Genomic DNA, 17,793 nt, shown 5'->3' with positions numbered 1-17,793 from the left:
ATGGCCTCCGCAGTCACCAGGTCTAAATCCAATAGAGCACCGTTGGGATGTGGTGGAATGGGAGATTTACAGCATGGATGTGCAGCCGACAAATCTGCAGCAACTGCATGATGCTATTATGTCGATGTGGACCAAAATCTCTGGGGAATATTTCCAGTACTTTGTTGAATCAATGCCGTGAAGAATTAAGGCAGTTCTGAAGGCAAAAGGGGGTCAAAATATATACATTACCCTACAACAACAAAGAAAACCTTAGTTTAATGAATAAAATGCTAAATAAAATCCAACTGTATTTGACAAACTGTGAATTTGTATTTTATTAATATTTTTCTAAATTCAATCTCCCTCATTTTCAGTCACTTTGAATAACAGCATCTAAACACAGCTTTTCAGAATTAAATCTGTTAATAAATAGTCAAAGCTTATGTTCTCAGGTATCAAACAAAAAACCATATTTTTATTTTCACAGATGTTCAGTCATCTTAAAATAATATTTTAAAAATGTGTTGCTTTGCATCCTAAATGGCTACAAGAGACAGATTCTGTTCACATTTCTCTTTCCATGTCAACACGGTTTGGAAATTTTACATTGTTATGAAACATGGGCAGATTCAGATAAACCAGACATAAAAGCTTCTACAATATTTGGCTTGCTTGTTTGTTTTTGCTTGCCATAGTAAGGACAGCTGTAAAGGAACACTCCACTTTCTTGGGGAAATATGTAGAACCCAGTATATAGTTACCTAGATGGAGACCATTGCGAATACTGCAGCCATGGTACGGCAGCAAAGTTGCATGATTATAGCAGAATGAAAGTATAGTTTGGAACATATCTGCCTTGAAAATTGTAACTTTAATAGTAATTTTCTTAATACACAATGCAACTACAAAAAAATAAAAAAAAAGTTTACCTTAAATAGAAACTTATTTTTTTTGACATTTAAGTGGGTTGCTAACAATCTAATCCGATTCAATGGTTTATGCTAAGCTAAGATAGAAGTGCCTCTGCCAGACCCAGAAATTAGCTGTACAGATTTAAAAAAAAAAAAAAAAAAAAAATAGACGATAAAACTCAACTCTAGTGAATCTGTAAAATCAGCATATCTCCCAAAAATGTGGAGAGTTCCTTTAAAGGCCCACATTATAAAAAAGCCATTGTAGAAAGCCAAATAAATGTCAACAAAAATAAAAACTTGCAGACAATAATAAAGAATCAGTGCAGTATATACTAAAAATAGACGAATTCAAATAAATCACGCTTACAAAAAGCTTTATAGACAGTTTAACCATGAACAACAATGCAAGGCAAATACTATCTAAAATATCTATTGCTCATTTGCAAAGCCATGAGTTAAATTCAAAACATTCAGAGAAGAAAAAAGTACCTGCTAGTTACTTTGGATAAAAATATCTGACAAAAACAGACAGGGGGAAAAATAAAAGTTTAAAGGGTCAGACTACATATCAAGATAAATGAGAAAGTTCACATACAGAAGCTCCAAACCTTTCACAGTTTAAAAACTTAAAATGATAAAAAAATAAAATCCAATAAAACAGAGGGGCAGAAATGGTACTCAAACAGTCTTTTTAGTCCCCACCCTCCTTTATAATGCTGGTGTTTGAATGTTGCTTCATTTCTTTTCTGGGAGAGCTGGCGTCCAGGGGTTTTTACAGTCTCAGCTTCACCACTGCCTAAATGAGTCCATGTCAAAACTTGTCCAAGCAGCTCTCTGGAATCTAATATTCTTCCTCCTCCTCATTCCACAAAGAAAAGTAAAAACAAAGCACACACATTTCAGAAAAACCCTAAAAAGTAAAGTTTTGAAAGTCCTTTTCTTGAAAAAAAAAAAAGAAGTGGGTGCAAAGTTGACAGTGAGGCCCTTTGGCTGAAGCTCAGGATATGACCCGCGAGGAAACTTTAGACACACAGAGCTCTGGGAATCCTGGAGACACAGTAAACAAGTTGTTTTAAAAGACTATGATAAACAATTTATTGTTGATATGCTACAACCTGATCATGCTGCAACCTACTCAAGGCCCCAATACACCAAGCAAAAAAAAAAAAAAAAAAAAAAAAAAAAAAATCACAGGGACAAAAAAAGTTATGTTACTTCAAGAATCAAACAAACTACAATGATGAAGCAAACTATTGTAAAAATGCTCAAATACAGTGGAGATGTTATAGATGGGGTGTTTGAGGGCCTTGCCTACCCTAGTAAGTAAAGTACCCTTTACTTCTTTCTTTTTTTCCCAGCAAGATTAGACAAAAAAAAAAAAAATGTAAAAATTAAAACGAATTAAAACATCAATGTAAAAATGTATTTCTCAAAGTCAAGGTGTCTTTATTATTACCTAGTGGTGGACGGAGCGAGGCTTCAGGAAACACTGAAACAGTCTAAGCAAATGCGCCGAAGCTTCGAAACCCATCTGTACAGTGGTCTTATTTATATATTGCTCTGGAACAGCTTCAGCAAAGAAACAGTTCAGCAAATTGAGGTATTGTTACCCACGTTGTAGAGTCGAGGCATCAAGTGATTTAGTGAATCAGTAAGAGTTCCTGACTAGCATGCAGAGATAATGGGTTCAAATCCAAGATGATGCAGCTATAGATGATAGTTTTTAAATGCTCTGTTCTTGTAACACGTTTTGTTTTAACATTAGTCTGACATCCATTCGTCTCCTTTTGGTCATAAACATTATTAAAATTCCTCAAATCATAATTTTTGAGTATTCGTACAAGTCTGAATTCGAACTCAGGGTATTGGCAGCACAGTTATTCTGTGCGCACACACTGTCCACAAAGCTATATGAGAGAGAGATTTTTTCAACCCTGTCAGTCAAATGCAGATTTACTTTGTCTTGAAATGCTTTTTAAACGACGATGCTTTGAATCGGTGTTTCAAAACACTTTAGTCACGTGACCTGGATGTTTCAGATCATGCTTCGGTGCAGTGTTTCGAAACACTCGTGCTTCGGGATCTCGACGCGGTGTCAAAACATTAGTTTAACGTCAGCCATCCCTATCATTACCCACAGGTAAATTAGTTAAACAGACAAGAAATTCAGCAGTCTGTCACTAAAATTAATGCCATAGACATCAACACACTGTAACGCAATATAATATATGAATATTTTATTATTAAATGCTTTCTTAACAGCTTTTTTCTTGTTTTGTTGTGTGTGTTTTGTCTTGTTTTTGTTACTGAGCTGCTTATCACATATTTACGTGGTCATCAAAATAACGCTCAGTTTGCTAATGGTATCAAAATTCTTCTTTTTAAATTCTCTCAAATTTTCATCCATAATTGGAGAACAAAACAGAACTTTACTGTGACTTGCTGGTAACAGAGCTTGTTAGTTTAATACAAATGATGAAAGCACAAGTGTATTTTCAGATTGTGGATTATGAAAATAACTTCACCTGTCTTCCATGAAGCCATCCAATTCCTCTTCATCATCCAGTTCCATGTCCAACTCATTGTCGAGGCCACTGCGACCGTAACTGCTGAGGACACTAAACAGAAGACGATGTTAAACACAGAATGATTGGAAAATTCATTTTCTGTATTGTATGTGTGTGTGTGTACAAAGAGCGTTTACTGACCTGACTGAGCGGCATGTGAAGAATAGAATGCGTTTAAGCTTCTTGTTGTAAAAGAAGTAGTTAAAGGACCACAGGCTTCCTTCCTCACCAAAGGGATCAGAGTCCAGGTCTGGGTTGTAGCTACAAACACAAGAAAAATGCTTGTTACTGAAAGCCAAGATATAGAACAATGTATAAAAAGGCTTTTAAAAATGACAAATCTATAAGAGAAATCATTTCTTGACTCGTCTCACACCTGTAGATGTCACAGCCCTGCAGGTTTATCTCTTGGTCAATGGCAGTCCACAGTTCTGGGCCTAAAGTGTTAAACTGCTCCCCCACAGCAGAATAAAGGCTGCTGTTTACAGAGTTGGCCACCTGGAGGACACAAACAGAGGCTTAGGAAATTAAATCAGACTGGAAACATTTATGGAAATTCAACTAAACAAATAAACGAATGATGATTAATCTATTTTATTACCAAATCAATACGTTTTTCAGTAGAGGGCATTTTTGAATCAAAGATAAACTAATAGCACATTTTATCAACAAAAAAACTTAACAGAGCAATATTTCTGAAACATTAAAGTTTAGTTTAAACAAATATTGTAATTATGTCAACATTTACACAACGTCCACTTGTTCCAAAGTTGTTTTCTCCCCTTTAAAACCATTTTTCCATTCAAATTAAACAGTTAAAGATACTTTAGCTTCTTAACATAGCACAATTCACATAACAGTGCCCAATAGATTACACATGGTTGTAAAAAACCTCAGATATTATTGACTGAATATTAATAGAACTTTTAACATTAATTAACATTGTCAAACTAAAAACAAATGAAAAAAAGGTAATGCAAGTAGGGTATCAGTACATTTAAGTTTAAGTTACAGTGCATAATCTTTGCACTTGACCTTAAATACAATATTCACATTTGCATAATACTGCATTGCATCATATGTAAATGCTGTGACATGACAGCGTTTTCTGTATCCAGCTGACAAGTTATCATGACCATATCAGAGCAGTGGAAACTAACCCAGTTAGCACTTGGCTCTCGGCTGAACTCATGGGCACGGGCCGCACTGAAATCGTAATCAGGCCGGAACGATTCGTTCAGGGTGGTGATAAGGTAGAACAAAGTCTTCCTGCAACATTTATCGCTCAGTGGGTTCTCTGCGTCTTCCCCACTCTTCCCCAATCTAAAGGAAAATAACGGAAGAGATTGATCAGAGCGACTGTATTGTGCAATAAAATGAAAACTAGCTTGCATTAAAATCTTACAGGTTTGGACTCGGGGCACTGCTGGATTGAGGGGGTGACAGAGCCTCCAGTACGTGAGGCTCTCCTTCCTGACAGAACTGCTTAAACATGTGCTTGTCATCACCAGCCATCTTACATGAGTAACTCTCAATCCTAAAAAAAAAAGAAAAAAAAAATTTTTAAATTAATTTGTTAGTTCATTCCTATGTACAAACATTTTACATGCAAATATCACAATATACACCATACCATACTTATTAGGTCTTTAATAAAATATAACATGATGCTTTTTTGTACTGCTGTCATCGAGACATTATTTTGATCACGCTGACCTTGACTGCTGGGCTTTTCCAAACCTATATTTTTAGGCTTGGCTTAAAATGTCACAAATGTAGAGCTATGGGGGAGGGCATGAGAATACTGTATGTGTTTATCTTTCTGGCTTATGTAAGGCAGCTTGTGCAACTCTAGACAGTGCCAGTAACACTCCACACACAGATTTATTAATAGGCAAAGGGCAAAGGCTATAGCAGGACACAGAGGAGAGGTATACAGCTCAGGACACTAAAGCCTGCTTCCTTAACCTGTGGTAAAAAAAAAGGGTAGAACAAAGGTTCTCTATCGTAAACTGTAAATGATTGTGTGTGTCTGGTGTAAGTGTAAAGATCAATATCAGCAAAGACATTTCACACCAAACTAGACAGTTTAAAAGAAGACATGACAGTGACTTAAAATAGAGATGGGTCAAATGCAATATATGTAAAGCAGTTTGAAGTGACAATTACTTTCAAACACTATTCATTTCAGATTCTTCTTCGCAATCTCAAAATATTAATTTTAAAATTACAGCAAGGAAAGCATCTGATAACACCAATGTAGAAAGTATTTTCATATATCTTTATAGTAAACAACTTCAATTACACCACCTTTTTGGCAACAATTTATGTTGAGTCTTAATAAACTAAACAGAGAAGAGAGCTTTAGGTCAAGAAGACAGAGCCCAAAAACCCAGCTATCTATTACACAACTGCCCTGACCAATAGTAATATGACAGCATCTATCAGGTGAGCTGTTCTCCAATCAACTTCAAACTTCATTTTCCTTGTATTGATGCCCATTCGTTTGATTACATGTGAAGTATATCTGGGGCTTAAATACATAACTGCTAGTATTAGTATCTGTGATCTTTGATCTCCCTGTACCGTACCCTGCACTAATCCAATAACATGATTAAATGCTAAAGAAGCTGGCAGCTCATATGAAACTCAGCTGTGTTTACCCGCACCTCAAATAACCACACTGGTATGTGTTAAAGGACACTACAACCTGCGTCATGGCAACAATTGTGCCCCTTGGTAATGGTCTCTCAATTTCTTGCATAACACTTTCACAAAGAATAAAAATGATACATCAACACTTTTACACCCAAAACAACAGTAACTTCTATATTGAAAATGCAATGTCTTTCTTATACTAATAGTCAGAAGTTTAAAAATATTAAAGGCACCCAGATACATTTGCTAAAATGCTGCACTATTTGGATATGTAGTGCTAACATGTATTGCTATTGGTAAATAATAGTTCTGCAGCCTAATTTTCTCAGATACTGGTTCCTGCAGCGAGTTGAAAGCTAAAACTGATGCTCATAAGAGAGTTTGTTTGCGAAAAAAACAAAACAAAAAAAAAAAAAAACAGGAAGAATGAATGCATGTGTGGTAACGGGTGACAGGATGTTCACCAGAAAAGACATTTAAACTAAAACTAATAAACCTCCACAAAGATGTAAAGATCATGGCTCTTTTTGGCCAATAAATTCTTATGATGTTTCCAGATGTTTTTGATTACTGGAAAAGAAACAAATAATTTACATGTAAACGTTTTTAGAGATAGAGGTTTTAGCACAAAAATACATTTATTTTATAACATTAACACTATTATTTTAGAGGGACAGTTCACCTACAGATGTTCTAAATCTGTTAAATGTTTACTAGCCCTTCAATTATTCTCGTTTTACTTTTGCTCATATTTAAATAAGAAATACAGATAATAACGAAATCGAAGAAAGACACTGGTAGAGCACATTCTGCCAATAAAAGTCAATTTCGCTAAAACAGGGGTGTCCAAACTCAGTCCTGGAGGGAATTGTGTCCTGCATGGTTAAACCTCAACACTCCTCTCTGGAAGTTTCTAGTATATCTAAAGAGCTTGATTAGCTGGTTCAGGTGGGTCTAATTAGGGTTGGAACTAAAATATGCAGGACACCAGCCCTCCAGGACCGAGTTTGGACACCCCTGCGCTAAAACATAGTAAATTCTGATCTTTCGCATTTAAAGAAGTAATCCCAACCGATTAAAGCAGCTTAATCCAAGTCTACTGATGAAAGGATCAATGTGATGTACAGATTTAATTTAAGTCATTGTGGCATCTTGGCGGTATAACCATCAAGTGACATATTCATTGAAAACATCCATTTATATAGAATTTTACCAACAATCTCTAATAACAGAATTATCTTTAGAAATAGAAACAAAACAGACAAAAAATACTCAGTTTTAATAAAACCACCTTCATTTGTGTTTTAAATATGAATGAAGGTCTTATGAGCTAGGAAAGGTATAAGGTTAGAGACAAATTTCATGTATTCCCCACTTTTGCATATCAAAATGATTGAACGAATGTTTAAAGAAAACTTACAAACACCAAAGGTGAGTATTCATATTCATACCTGCCAATGATCTGAGCATCTCCAGTTTCAACACACAGCTGAGAGCTCAAAGCCTCAAAACGGGAATTCTCTAAAAGCTTCATAGCTGCAAAAGAGAACAGAGGGATTTGCGATGTTTCGTGTTTGCGAATAATCAGGTTCACTGCAAATTATTCATTCAAGTTGAAATAAAACACTGACATCGAGAAGCACAGGTGGAAACAGTTGGCAGAGTGTAGAGTTGCTTATTTACATACAAAGTAAGTACATTACGTTCCTTAAAGATAAATGTACCCATGGACACATTTGACTACATAAACCGATACAATAATGCATTACCAAAAGCAATGTTTTAATTGAAATATACAATTATTTCAATGTTTCAAGATTGTAAAAACAAAAAAATAAAAAATAAAATGAATAGATTATACTATTAATATTATAGCAAAAAGGCGTATTATTTGTCGACATAAATGAAAACAATGATCCTAGCCCATTTGCCCCCTCCCCCACCAACCCATCGAAACACTTCCTACTTATATCGACCTGGGTGTAACATTGAAGCAGTAAAGGTAAAAAAGAAAGTAAAAAGGGGACATTTTACTAAAGAAAAAAACAGTAAGCAGGACAATATTAGACTAAGAATAGGCGAGTTGATTGTGGTAATGAACACATTCACAGTTAGAGTATAGCAACATCAGCTGACCTAATTTACATTGACCATTTATGCAGTTAGTATTGACGACATAAAATCTTATTCATTTGTTGAACTTACCTTTCCTGTTGTACACCCACTTCCAGATAAAACAATGTATATATAAATATGTATTTGGGGAAAGAAGGGCTCACGGGCGGTTTGGTTTACAGAGCTGCTCTTTTAACAACACAAAACGAGCTCAAATGCTCTGGCGTCTACGCGCGCAGTTGATTGTATATCAAATAAGTTGCACAATGTAATTTCAGTATATGTGAAAATGACTCGGTCGAGATTGACATATTCTGCAGGCGTTTTCTCTTATCTCAAAGCCTCTACTTACGACTAAACTTAACATAAAACCCAGCGATTGTGTCGAGCTCCAAGACAGCGACTGCAGCAGCAGCATCCCCTTATTTGACCTACAACAAATGTACCTTGTGAAAACGAGATAAGCGTCGCTTTAAATGGCGCGAATTGCTCGAGCGACGCTTCAATTCGCGCTTGTACCCAATCGTTAGAGAATATTTCTCCTGTTTCTTGTCTTATATCCTTGAAAACATCGACCGCATCCAACACCAGTCACTATATCCGAAAACAGTTATAAGCCACGCCTCTCAGCAGTCTTTACATTTCCGTTGAACATGACCACACCTACTATGTGTGTCGTGTAAAATAATATGGACTTTTCTATTGGCTATTTAGTCTGTCAATTAAATGTTCTGTTCATTCTATTGGCGAAATGGGCACATTATTTAAATAAACAGAGAGCGATTGGACGTTTTCTGAATTCTTTGTAAAGTGTTTGTTTGCGTACATATTGTATTTTTTTATTAGTGGAGCAAAAATGGTATCATTGAAACTGTTTAAACACAGATTATTAAGAATTGAATGCATGAATATCTGCATGAATAGAAGCTGTTGAGATGTTTCGAGAAGGTGTTTGAAATGCAATGCGGTAACTTGATCCTCTGCTACTAGAGACGTGACAATTAGGACGTAGTCTCAAGTTTATGGATGAAGTGACAAATAAAGCTAAATGTATATTCGTATTATTATTATATGTGTTTTCTATTTTTTTTTTCAAACCCAGGGGGTTCAATCATGGACCCTCAAATAATTATCATGTGTCACCCATCTGAAAATGAAAAAACAAAAACAAACATAGGCTACATCTAGTTTCTTGTTTAAGATGTAAGATCCAGCTTATACTTTCATGAATCAATATAAAAATACTAATTAAATAAAAAAATATATTATTTGGAAAAATTTAATTTAATAAATGTGAATTGTAACTAATTTATAGTTTTGTACTTATTTATATATACAATATTTTTTATTTTGGATTAGTTATTTGTGTCATATTTCAACATTTTCAAATGCTTTCCTGTATACATATTATAATTAGGCTATTTGATTAATTAAATGTTTAAAAATATTTTTTTTTCAACAATGATAATCTTTTAATAAAAAGCAAATCAGATATTAATCGTTCATTTTAAATAATTTATTATCGTCTGTCATTTTATTTAATCAATTTGCAATTTTTCATCTTAAAAAGTTTATTTTTATTCTTTTTGTAATAATTAAACTGTTTAAAAAAAATAAACATTTATTTTAACATTGTTATAGACTTTCCACCAGTCTAAAAATGTGTCATAAACAACTCTGAAAAAATTAACAACAATCATTTTTGTGTGTGTGTGTGTGTGTGAAAGTGTTTACTAATTGAGTTAATGTTATTGTGATGTGATTTTATTGGGTTATTTTGAACCAATTAGATTTTAGCTTAGCTTTAGATTTTAATGGAAAGATCTGGATATAACTAATCAAACTATTTATGTTTTACCACTACAATATCATGTTCAGCTGTGATGGTTGAACACCTGGTAACAAAGCAAAAACGATAAAGCTTAACCACGTACAGCTCAGTATTTTTGCAGCATGTCACAGTTACTTACCCACATAATTATCAGCCTAGTTACATTACAGTTAAAGTTCTTGGGATGAAATATAAGATTGGCTGGCATTAAAAATCGGGATATCCCCTAAGCAGAGTGTATGTGAGTGTGTTTTCAACAGGAGGCGTATTTCTCTCTCACTCACACACTCACACACTCACACGCGCGCAGATAAAATGTCTGTCTCTGTTGGAGCCGTGTGTTTCTTCCTGCTCTGACGCTCAACTTCCCTCTATCCGAAACTAAAACAAAGATGACAAGGCCGCGACTTTTGCGTAAATGTCCGGATCAGAGAGTTGTAGGACATCTCCAAGCATCATATTAGCGCAGAAACGCTGGCTTGTACTGGGGTGTCAACGCGATAAATCCCCGCCTGAAGTAGTGAGTCGGTGGCGGCGGCATGTCGCTGAGCTCCGGCGGGTGGACTCGAGCATCTCCGCCGGCCCAGTCCTCGTCGTCTCACCTCGGCCACGAGGCCTCGCAGTCGGCATGCAGCACTGTTTTGATGTCGGTGAAGGTGTCGGTATGCCATTCCGGTATACGGCCGCTATGTCTCCCCGGAGCAGGAGACGAATCTCTCCGTCTTCAGCTGAGCATGGACCCCGGGAAAGCAGGGGAATTCCGCCTCGCGCTGCGGGATATCAGCGCTACAGCGGCCGGGCGCAGTGTGGTGAGTAAATGTCCAACTTGCCTGCAGTCTACAGTGCTTTAAACACTGTTTAAAAGTTAAGAAACAACGCAGGATAGTTGTATTTTTTAATCCAGTAGTATCTGCTCTGTCATCATTATATGGCGCCCTTTGGCTGATACAGGGAGACAGGACCCACACGAGTGAATCACATGTTGTTTTGCTAGTCTTTGTTGTTGAAATCCGCCCTCCACCCCCTAAATTTGATAGTTTGTTGAGAGTTGTGTATTACAAATACACTTTACATGGTTTATACATGTTTGTGATTATCTACTTCACATAATAATGGTGATCATGGTTGACACATTTTGTGTGGCAGACAAATAGCCAGAAAGTGAAACTGGCACTGCCCTACATGTTGACATGTTGATCTCGTTTGTGTATTGGGTCCCAGAGGCCTCGTTCAAGGTGTACATACACGTAAAATATTAATAGTTTTGACTTTAGCCTACTATTTAGTTTTTTTTCATGCTTAATGATCGTTGTTATTGTTACTAATATTTTAATCAAATGTGTATTTAAAAAACCTTTTTTTTGGAATTTTAATTTAATTAATAACATTTATGAATAATAATGTTTTAAAATTATTATTATTATTATTGTTATTATTATTATTATTATTATTATTATTTGTTTTTTATGCATGCGGCAGGACATGGGTTGCATAAAAATATATGGCAGCATAATTGGTGGTTCATTCTGCTGTGGCGACCCCTAAGGGACAAAGCTAAAAAAAAAATATGAGTGTTTTTAGACGTGTGTGTACTTTATTTATGCCATTTATTATATTAAATTATCAGTTGATAATTTGATTTGATTTATTTAAATGCCTTTTCTCTACGCGTTTCACAAACCCCTTACACTCGTTTTGAAAAACAAACCAACAAAAATAGCTAAGCTAGCTCATTTATTTGCTTGCGAGAAAAGTCAGTACACTCACTGAATTCTATTATATTAAAGTTCATCAAATTTTTGTCTCTCTTTATTTGTCTCAGTTTATTGCTGAATTTGACCTCAAGACTGTTCAATATGAAGTCAAGACGCCACTGTGCCATGAACTGAGTTTGGCAACACCTCCACATGACCGTATCTCGTTCAAATTTCGGTGTGAACAGGAAGCGCAGGAGTGGGCCACCGTGGTGATGTCATCCCTCCGTGAGGCACACAGAGGTTTGCATTTCTTCTGCCTTTTCTAAACAGTTTTATTATCATGTTCGGGACATTATTCATTCATTCATTCATTCATTCATTCATTCAGGTCTAATGGTGTGTTTCTTCTAACACATATTCTTAAATTTTTTTTTTAACTTTTACTCTTATGTGGTTTTAAACCACCAAGTCACTTGTTCCTCTTTTCAGTGGCAATTAGTTCCTCCACTGAAGAAGGGCGACTACCTCCTCCACCTCTGGCCACACAGAGCAAAGCACCCATGCCACGCACAGGTAGCCATTTGTGTTGTTGTCTTTAATATTCTGCTCACGATTAGCTTGACCTTTTTGCCAAACAGTAAACAATGTGTCAATTGTCCACTATGCTGAATCAAATATCTCTGCTGCGCCCACTTGTTCTCCTTCCATTTCCATTTATTCCTTCTCTCCCACGTTTCTTCCTTGCCAGCTTACTCATTTTTGCAGTAAATCATGTTCTCTCTTTTTTTTTTCTTCTTTTCTCTGTAGAGGAGATCTGTGCGGAGCTGGTCAGTGCGATAGAGGCAGGTGATGTACGGTCTGCATCAGTCTGTGCATCGTCTTTAGCTAAACAGAAAGCTGCTCTGAGCATTCAGCCCTCGAAACGAAACTACACAGACTCTGAAGTTTGGTAAAATCAAAGTTTATATTCTCTGATCCACTTTTTCATTTTAGCAATGTGTCCTAACCAGATTTAAGTAGCAGGTGATAAAAGAAGCCTGTTAGCATTCTTTTCTAACGACCTGCTGAATGTATGATGTCACACCCTGTTTTCACATTCAGAAAGGACAGACACATTTAATATAGCTGAAATCATAGTGTTAGTTTATAAGTGTGTTCTATTAATCATATTCTGCATTTCAGTAGTTTCTCATAATAGCGTTTTAAGGCATAGGTCACACTGAAATGAAAACTTTGTTGTCATTTACTCACCATTGTGTCCTTCTAAACTAGGGTTGTTGTGATACTGATATTATTATTGGAAATACTCAGCGATGTTGCAAAATTCTGACATCGGTTCAGATTTCCAATACAACCAGTATTTGTAACAATAAACCCATCCGATACCATCTTTTTAAATGAGATATTTGCTTGCTAGCTTTGCTTAAATCCCCATAAGCTGTAAGCTGCAACTGTTATTTTAAACATAGAATCACCAAGAAGTGACACATTGTTGCTATTTGGCAAATAGCAGCTAGTGTCACGCAGCGGCCATTTTGGAATGAAAATTCCTATAAGACAACAGCATGGATAACTAACATTAGACAGAATTAATCAAAATATTGAGTTAAGATATTATAATATACACCCCTTCGAAAAGTAACATTTTTATCTAGTAGTTTGTATGGCCTCCATGATTTTGCAAGACTTCTATGCATGGAATGAACAAGTTGGCTATATTTTGCAACATCTATCTTTTCTTTTCTTTAAAATTAACCCCTCTTTTAGAGTTGCTCAAAGAGATGCTAGATTTAATATCTCTTCAGAATTCCCTATTTGTGTTCAGTTGGATTAAAGTCAGGAGTAATATAATATAATATAATATAATATAATATAATATAATATAATATAATATAATATAATATAACATGTTAACATATTTTGCATAAAAGCGTTATTAGTCTTTCTTTAACAGACAACACTGGACAAAATACCATTATAGCAAATAATACTGCAACTAAAAGTGTACTGTCAGTCTGTTATCAACATCCCATTTTGAAAGTCATGCTAATTAAGATAAACATGTCAATGTTCATTTGCATGCTAGAGCGTCAACTATTAGATTAAAGTAATTTAAAGTAGTTTCAAGAAAACAAGTATGATTAATATATTAAACATTAAGTCTGTAAAATAAACCGTTGAAAGTGCTAATGATCAACAGGCTTGTGTTTGCAAGTGTTGTATTGTCATCTTTCAGTTTTTATTTCAGCTTTAATGTGCTTTTTAAATAAATAGAGACTCAGGGTAGGGCTGTTCGATTTTGCGATAAAATCATAATCATGATCATTTTGGTCATAATTGTAATCACGATTATTCAAATAGATCATCAGTTGAAGTCAAAATTATTAGCGCTCCTGATAATATTTTTTTTAAATAAAAATTTCCCAAATGATGTTTAACAAAGCAAGGAATTTTAACAGTATTTCCTATTATATTTTTTCTTCTGGAGAAAGGCTTATTTGTTTTATTTAGGCTAGAAAAAGCAGGTTTAAATATTTTGAAACCTATTTTAAGGTCAATATTATTAGCCCCGTTAAGCAATATATTTTTGGTTATCTGCAGAAGAAACCACTGTTATACAGTGACTTCCCTAATTACCCTAATAAGCCTTTGAATCGCACTTTAATCTGAATGCTTGCATTTTGAAAAATATCTAGTAAAATAATATGTACTGTCATCATAGCAAATATGAAAGAAATCAGTTATTAGAAATGAGTTATCAAAACTATTATGTTCAGAAATAAGTTGAAAAAAATCCTCTTTCCATTAAACAGAAATTGGGGGGAAAAGGGTTGCTAATATTGAAGAGGGCTAATAGTTCTGACATCAACTGCATATATATAATAGAAATAAATACAATAGAATAAAATTATGAAACTAACTGTGCTTTAAGCATCTTCACTGTAAGAAAAACACTTTAGCTACAAAAGTCATTCAGTCAAGAGCACTGAGGGATTTTCTCTTTTTTTGTTGTTTGATTAATGATAAAAACAGACGGCAGCAGGAATATTGCCCGGTCACTTTAACGGTTTCTCTTTCACATGTCTTTTGATTCCCAAATCATTTGTTAATTAAACAAATAAGGGTTAAAATGAATAATCACTAAACACTGCGTTTTGGCACCTATTTGACCATTAAAGCGCTCACATTAAGATGAATTTAGATTTTTTTTCATGTTTTATTAATGATTTAGTCTAAAGAACACCATAAGTGTATTCTACCAATTAATACTGGACTAGTAGTATACAAAACTGTTTCTTCATATACACACTCAGGTAATGGTTCAGTACTCAGTATCAGCCGATACCCTAAGCTCAGGTATTGGAATTGGTATCAGGAAGGCGAAAAGACTATCGGAACATCCCTATGCCAACTGGAACTCAAAAAAAAAGAAGATACATCAGGGAATGTACATGAACAACACTGAGACACTACAAAAATCTTATTTTATGTTTTACAGTTTTGGAAAGACACAATGACAACTTTATTTTTGCTGAATTATCTTTTTAATTTATACCTACCCATTCAGCAAATAAACCCATTTTAATATGCACATAAATATGTTATGTTTCCAAGCCATTCTGATCTCAGCTGGTGCCTTGATTTCTCATGCAGCTTGGCTGTGGTGGTGGAAGATGCATCCTCTTCCTGTTGTGTCTCGGTGAAAGTCTTCCCACACTCCACAATTGGTGCTCTCAAACAGCAGGTAGGTGCAGACTTATCCAAATAAACATTACTAACCATTAACTAAAAACTTTTATCGATCAGTGGCATTTTCAGAATTATACAATTGCCATTAAATCTTGCCCTCTCAGGTCTTCTCAGACTATGGTTTTCATCCACGTGTTCAGCGCTGGGTCATTGGTCAGTCTTTGTGCTCTGACCATCGCTCTCTGGCATCCTATGGAGTCCAGCGAGATGGAGACACTGCGTTCCTTTATCTCATTTCTGCCCGTCAGGCTCGTCTCAGTCGAGGGATCTACCAGCAAGATCAGGAAAGTGCTTTACTCATGGTGCCAACGACTCACCAGGCCCACCAAGAAGCAGTTAGCAATGGGCCAGCAGCACTCAACACAGCCTCAAGACCATACAGCACCCTGCCTACAAGACTTCATAACAGCCATAATACTCTGAGTGTGTATGCGCAGACACTAATGCACAATGTCAACACAAAAGGCTACCAGTCAGTTTTATAACATGCAATCACACATAGACCACAATAAGGCTGTTCAGTATTTAAAGTCCTGTAAAGTGCTTTGAAATATGCATTTTTATTCAGTGTTTGATGTAATCTCATCCGAAACACGAAGAGAGGGCGGGACATAGAGTAGCTCACTAAACATAGAGTAGCTCTACTTCTTTTTTTTAACAGCCAATAGCGATTTGTTTTTATCAGGGCTCTGCCAGTCAGAGCGATTAAGCTCAAACGCAATAAATGAAAAGCAAATGTGAAGTGTCTTGAAGAGGGCGGAGCATGTCAGATAGTATAGAGCATTTGATTGGTTATGATTTGATGAGAAACTGAAGTATGAGGTGACATGAATAAAACCTTTTATCGATTTAGGCGTAAGTAACAAACTACAAGCTTTACATGTCTATATCAGTCTATATCATATTCTAAACACAAATTTTGTCACTGTTTCGGAGCACACTAGCTTATAGATATCTTAAAAACTAACAATAATGATACTAACTTCAAAGAAAAACGCAATACCAGGCTAAATGGTGCAATAATTGCAATACAATATTTTTAAATATGTTCCTAAAAAGTAAAGAAAACCTAACATATGTTTCATATTATTTCAGGGAAAAGAAAGCATCACCACAAATTTTGAAACTGAACTGCCATGTTTTACTGTTACATAAATCAAATCATACATTTACACAAACAAACAAAAAGATATAATACATATACCCACCATTTGTTCCACTGGATTAGTTTTATCAACCTGAAAATATCAAGAACGTTTAGGTAAACAAAAATAAAGTGGAGTTACTTCACAGTCTTACTGCTTTTCTAAAGGGATCGCTTAACCAACCATTGCAATATACATTTTTGCCATATTTTGATGTATTGTGCAGTAGGGCTGCACAATATTGGAAAAATCTGACATTGCGATATTTTGTGATTCTCCAATATATATTGCAATATAAATACAATTTGACGAGGTGACTTGAATAGCTTGAATGATTGGAATTAATCTGTAGATTCACATCTGCATAAAATATAATACACAATCTACAGGTATAGATCAATACAATAAAAAGATACAATTAAAATAAAAAGTGATAAAAATTGTTTTCCAGGTTTAACAATATTCAGGTAGAGTTTTTGAATTATATCAATAAAATAATTCAATGATTTCTGAGTCTAACAGAATTTGGGTAGAGTAATTAAATAATATAAAAATAAATAAAATAAAAATAACTCTGTAATATTATTTGTTATTAATGTTCTAAATTTCCCAATTCTTATGCCTGAAAGCTTTTAAAATCCTTATGCAGACACAGGCCTCAAAACCACATGCAAATGATAAATTATAATCCAGACTTGCATTGATACTGAAACTATATATTGCGCAGTCCTATTGCGCAGCCCTAGATCATAAAGAGTGGTGATTTAAAAGTGATGATTTCAGGAAAGTTATATATATATATATATATATCTGCAATCTGCAATTCTAGCACAATTGGTATTTTTTGATTCTCAGGTAACAATGCTGGAGGATCAGAGAGGTTGGGTTTAAGTGATATTCGTGACCTGATCAACCTTGAGCTGCCACAGCTAAATGAAGCCCTGGGTCCCAACAGAACAAGCATACAGGTACGTTCTTTGAAAAAAATATCTAGATATACAAAGCATGTTTTTTAAAAAGTGGCCGAAAATAACCGCGTAATTCATTCTTTCAAGCTTTGTTTCTTCCAAGCTTATCTGAGTTCTGTTGCATGGTTGTGCTCCATTGATTTATTTAACTACAGCTTTTTATCAA

At 35.1% G+C, this 17,793-nt stretch overlaps 3 protein-coding genes across 11 annotated transcripts in view; 1 reads left to right on the top strand and 2 right to left on the bottom strand.

Moving 5' to 3' along the window:
• The window catches only part of esyt2b (extended synaptotagmin-like protein 2b), an 846,120-nt gene that overhangs the window by 96,601 nt on the left and 731,726 nt on the right, over window positions 1–17,793 (bottom strand). The gene's annotated exons all lie outside the window — the stretch shown is intronic.
• maf1b (MAF1 homolog, negative regulator of RNA polymerase III b) lies at window positions 431–11,039 on the bottom strand. 2 transcript variants are annotated; one of them, XM_087259822.1, is made up of 8 exons: window positions 10,207–11,039; window positions 7,573–7,657; window positions 4,869–5,000; window positions 4,624–4,786; window positions 3,840–3,961; window positions 3,605–3,724; window positions 3,422–3,514; window positions 431–1,943 (listed from the first exon to the last, which is right to left on the bottom strand). In XM_087259822.1, the coding sequence occupies exons 2-8, from the start codon at window positions 7,653–7,655 to the stop codon at window positions 1,919–1,921; spliced, it is 738 nt and encodes a 245-aa protein (XP_087115948.1). In that variant the 5' UTR covers window positions 7,656–7,657; window positions 10,207–11,039; the 3' UTR covers window positions 431–1,918.
• shrprbck1r (sharpin and rbck1 related) overlaps window positions 10,376–17,793 on the top strand; it is a 23,314-nt gene continuing 15,896 nt past the window's right edge. For 6 of the 7 annotated variants that reach the window (XR_015494881.1, XR_015494880.1, XR_015494879.1 and 3 more), the window contains exons 1-7: window positions 10,376–10,876; window positions 11,890–12,064; window positions 12,254–12,337; window positions 12,572–12,713; window positions 15,419–15,509; window positions 15,619–15,937; window positions 17,515–17,627. Coding sequence is in view for 4 of the 7 variants with exons in the window: in XM_087259824.1 (XP_087115950.1) it covers window positions 10,607–10,876; window positions 11,890–12,064; window positions 12,254–12,337; window positions 12,572–12,713; window positions 15,419–15,509; window positions 15,619–15,937; window positions 17,515–17,627 (1,194 nt within the window). In the remaining 3 variants the exon portion in view is untranslated. 7 annotated transcript variants of the gene reach the window in all.

The sequence above is a fragment of the Danio rerio genome, chromosome 7 (genome assembly GCF_052040795.2).
Source record: "Danio rerio strain M-AB ecotype USA chromosome 7, GRCz13ab, whole genome shotgun sequence".
Taxonomy (NCBI): domain Eukaryota; kingdom Metazoa; phylum Chordata; class Actinopteri; order Cypriniformes; family Danionidae; genus Danio; species Danio rerio.
Note: the sequence above shows the minus strand (reverse complement) of the source record. Positions and strands in the feature narration are given on the sequence as shown.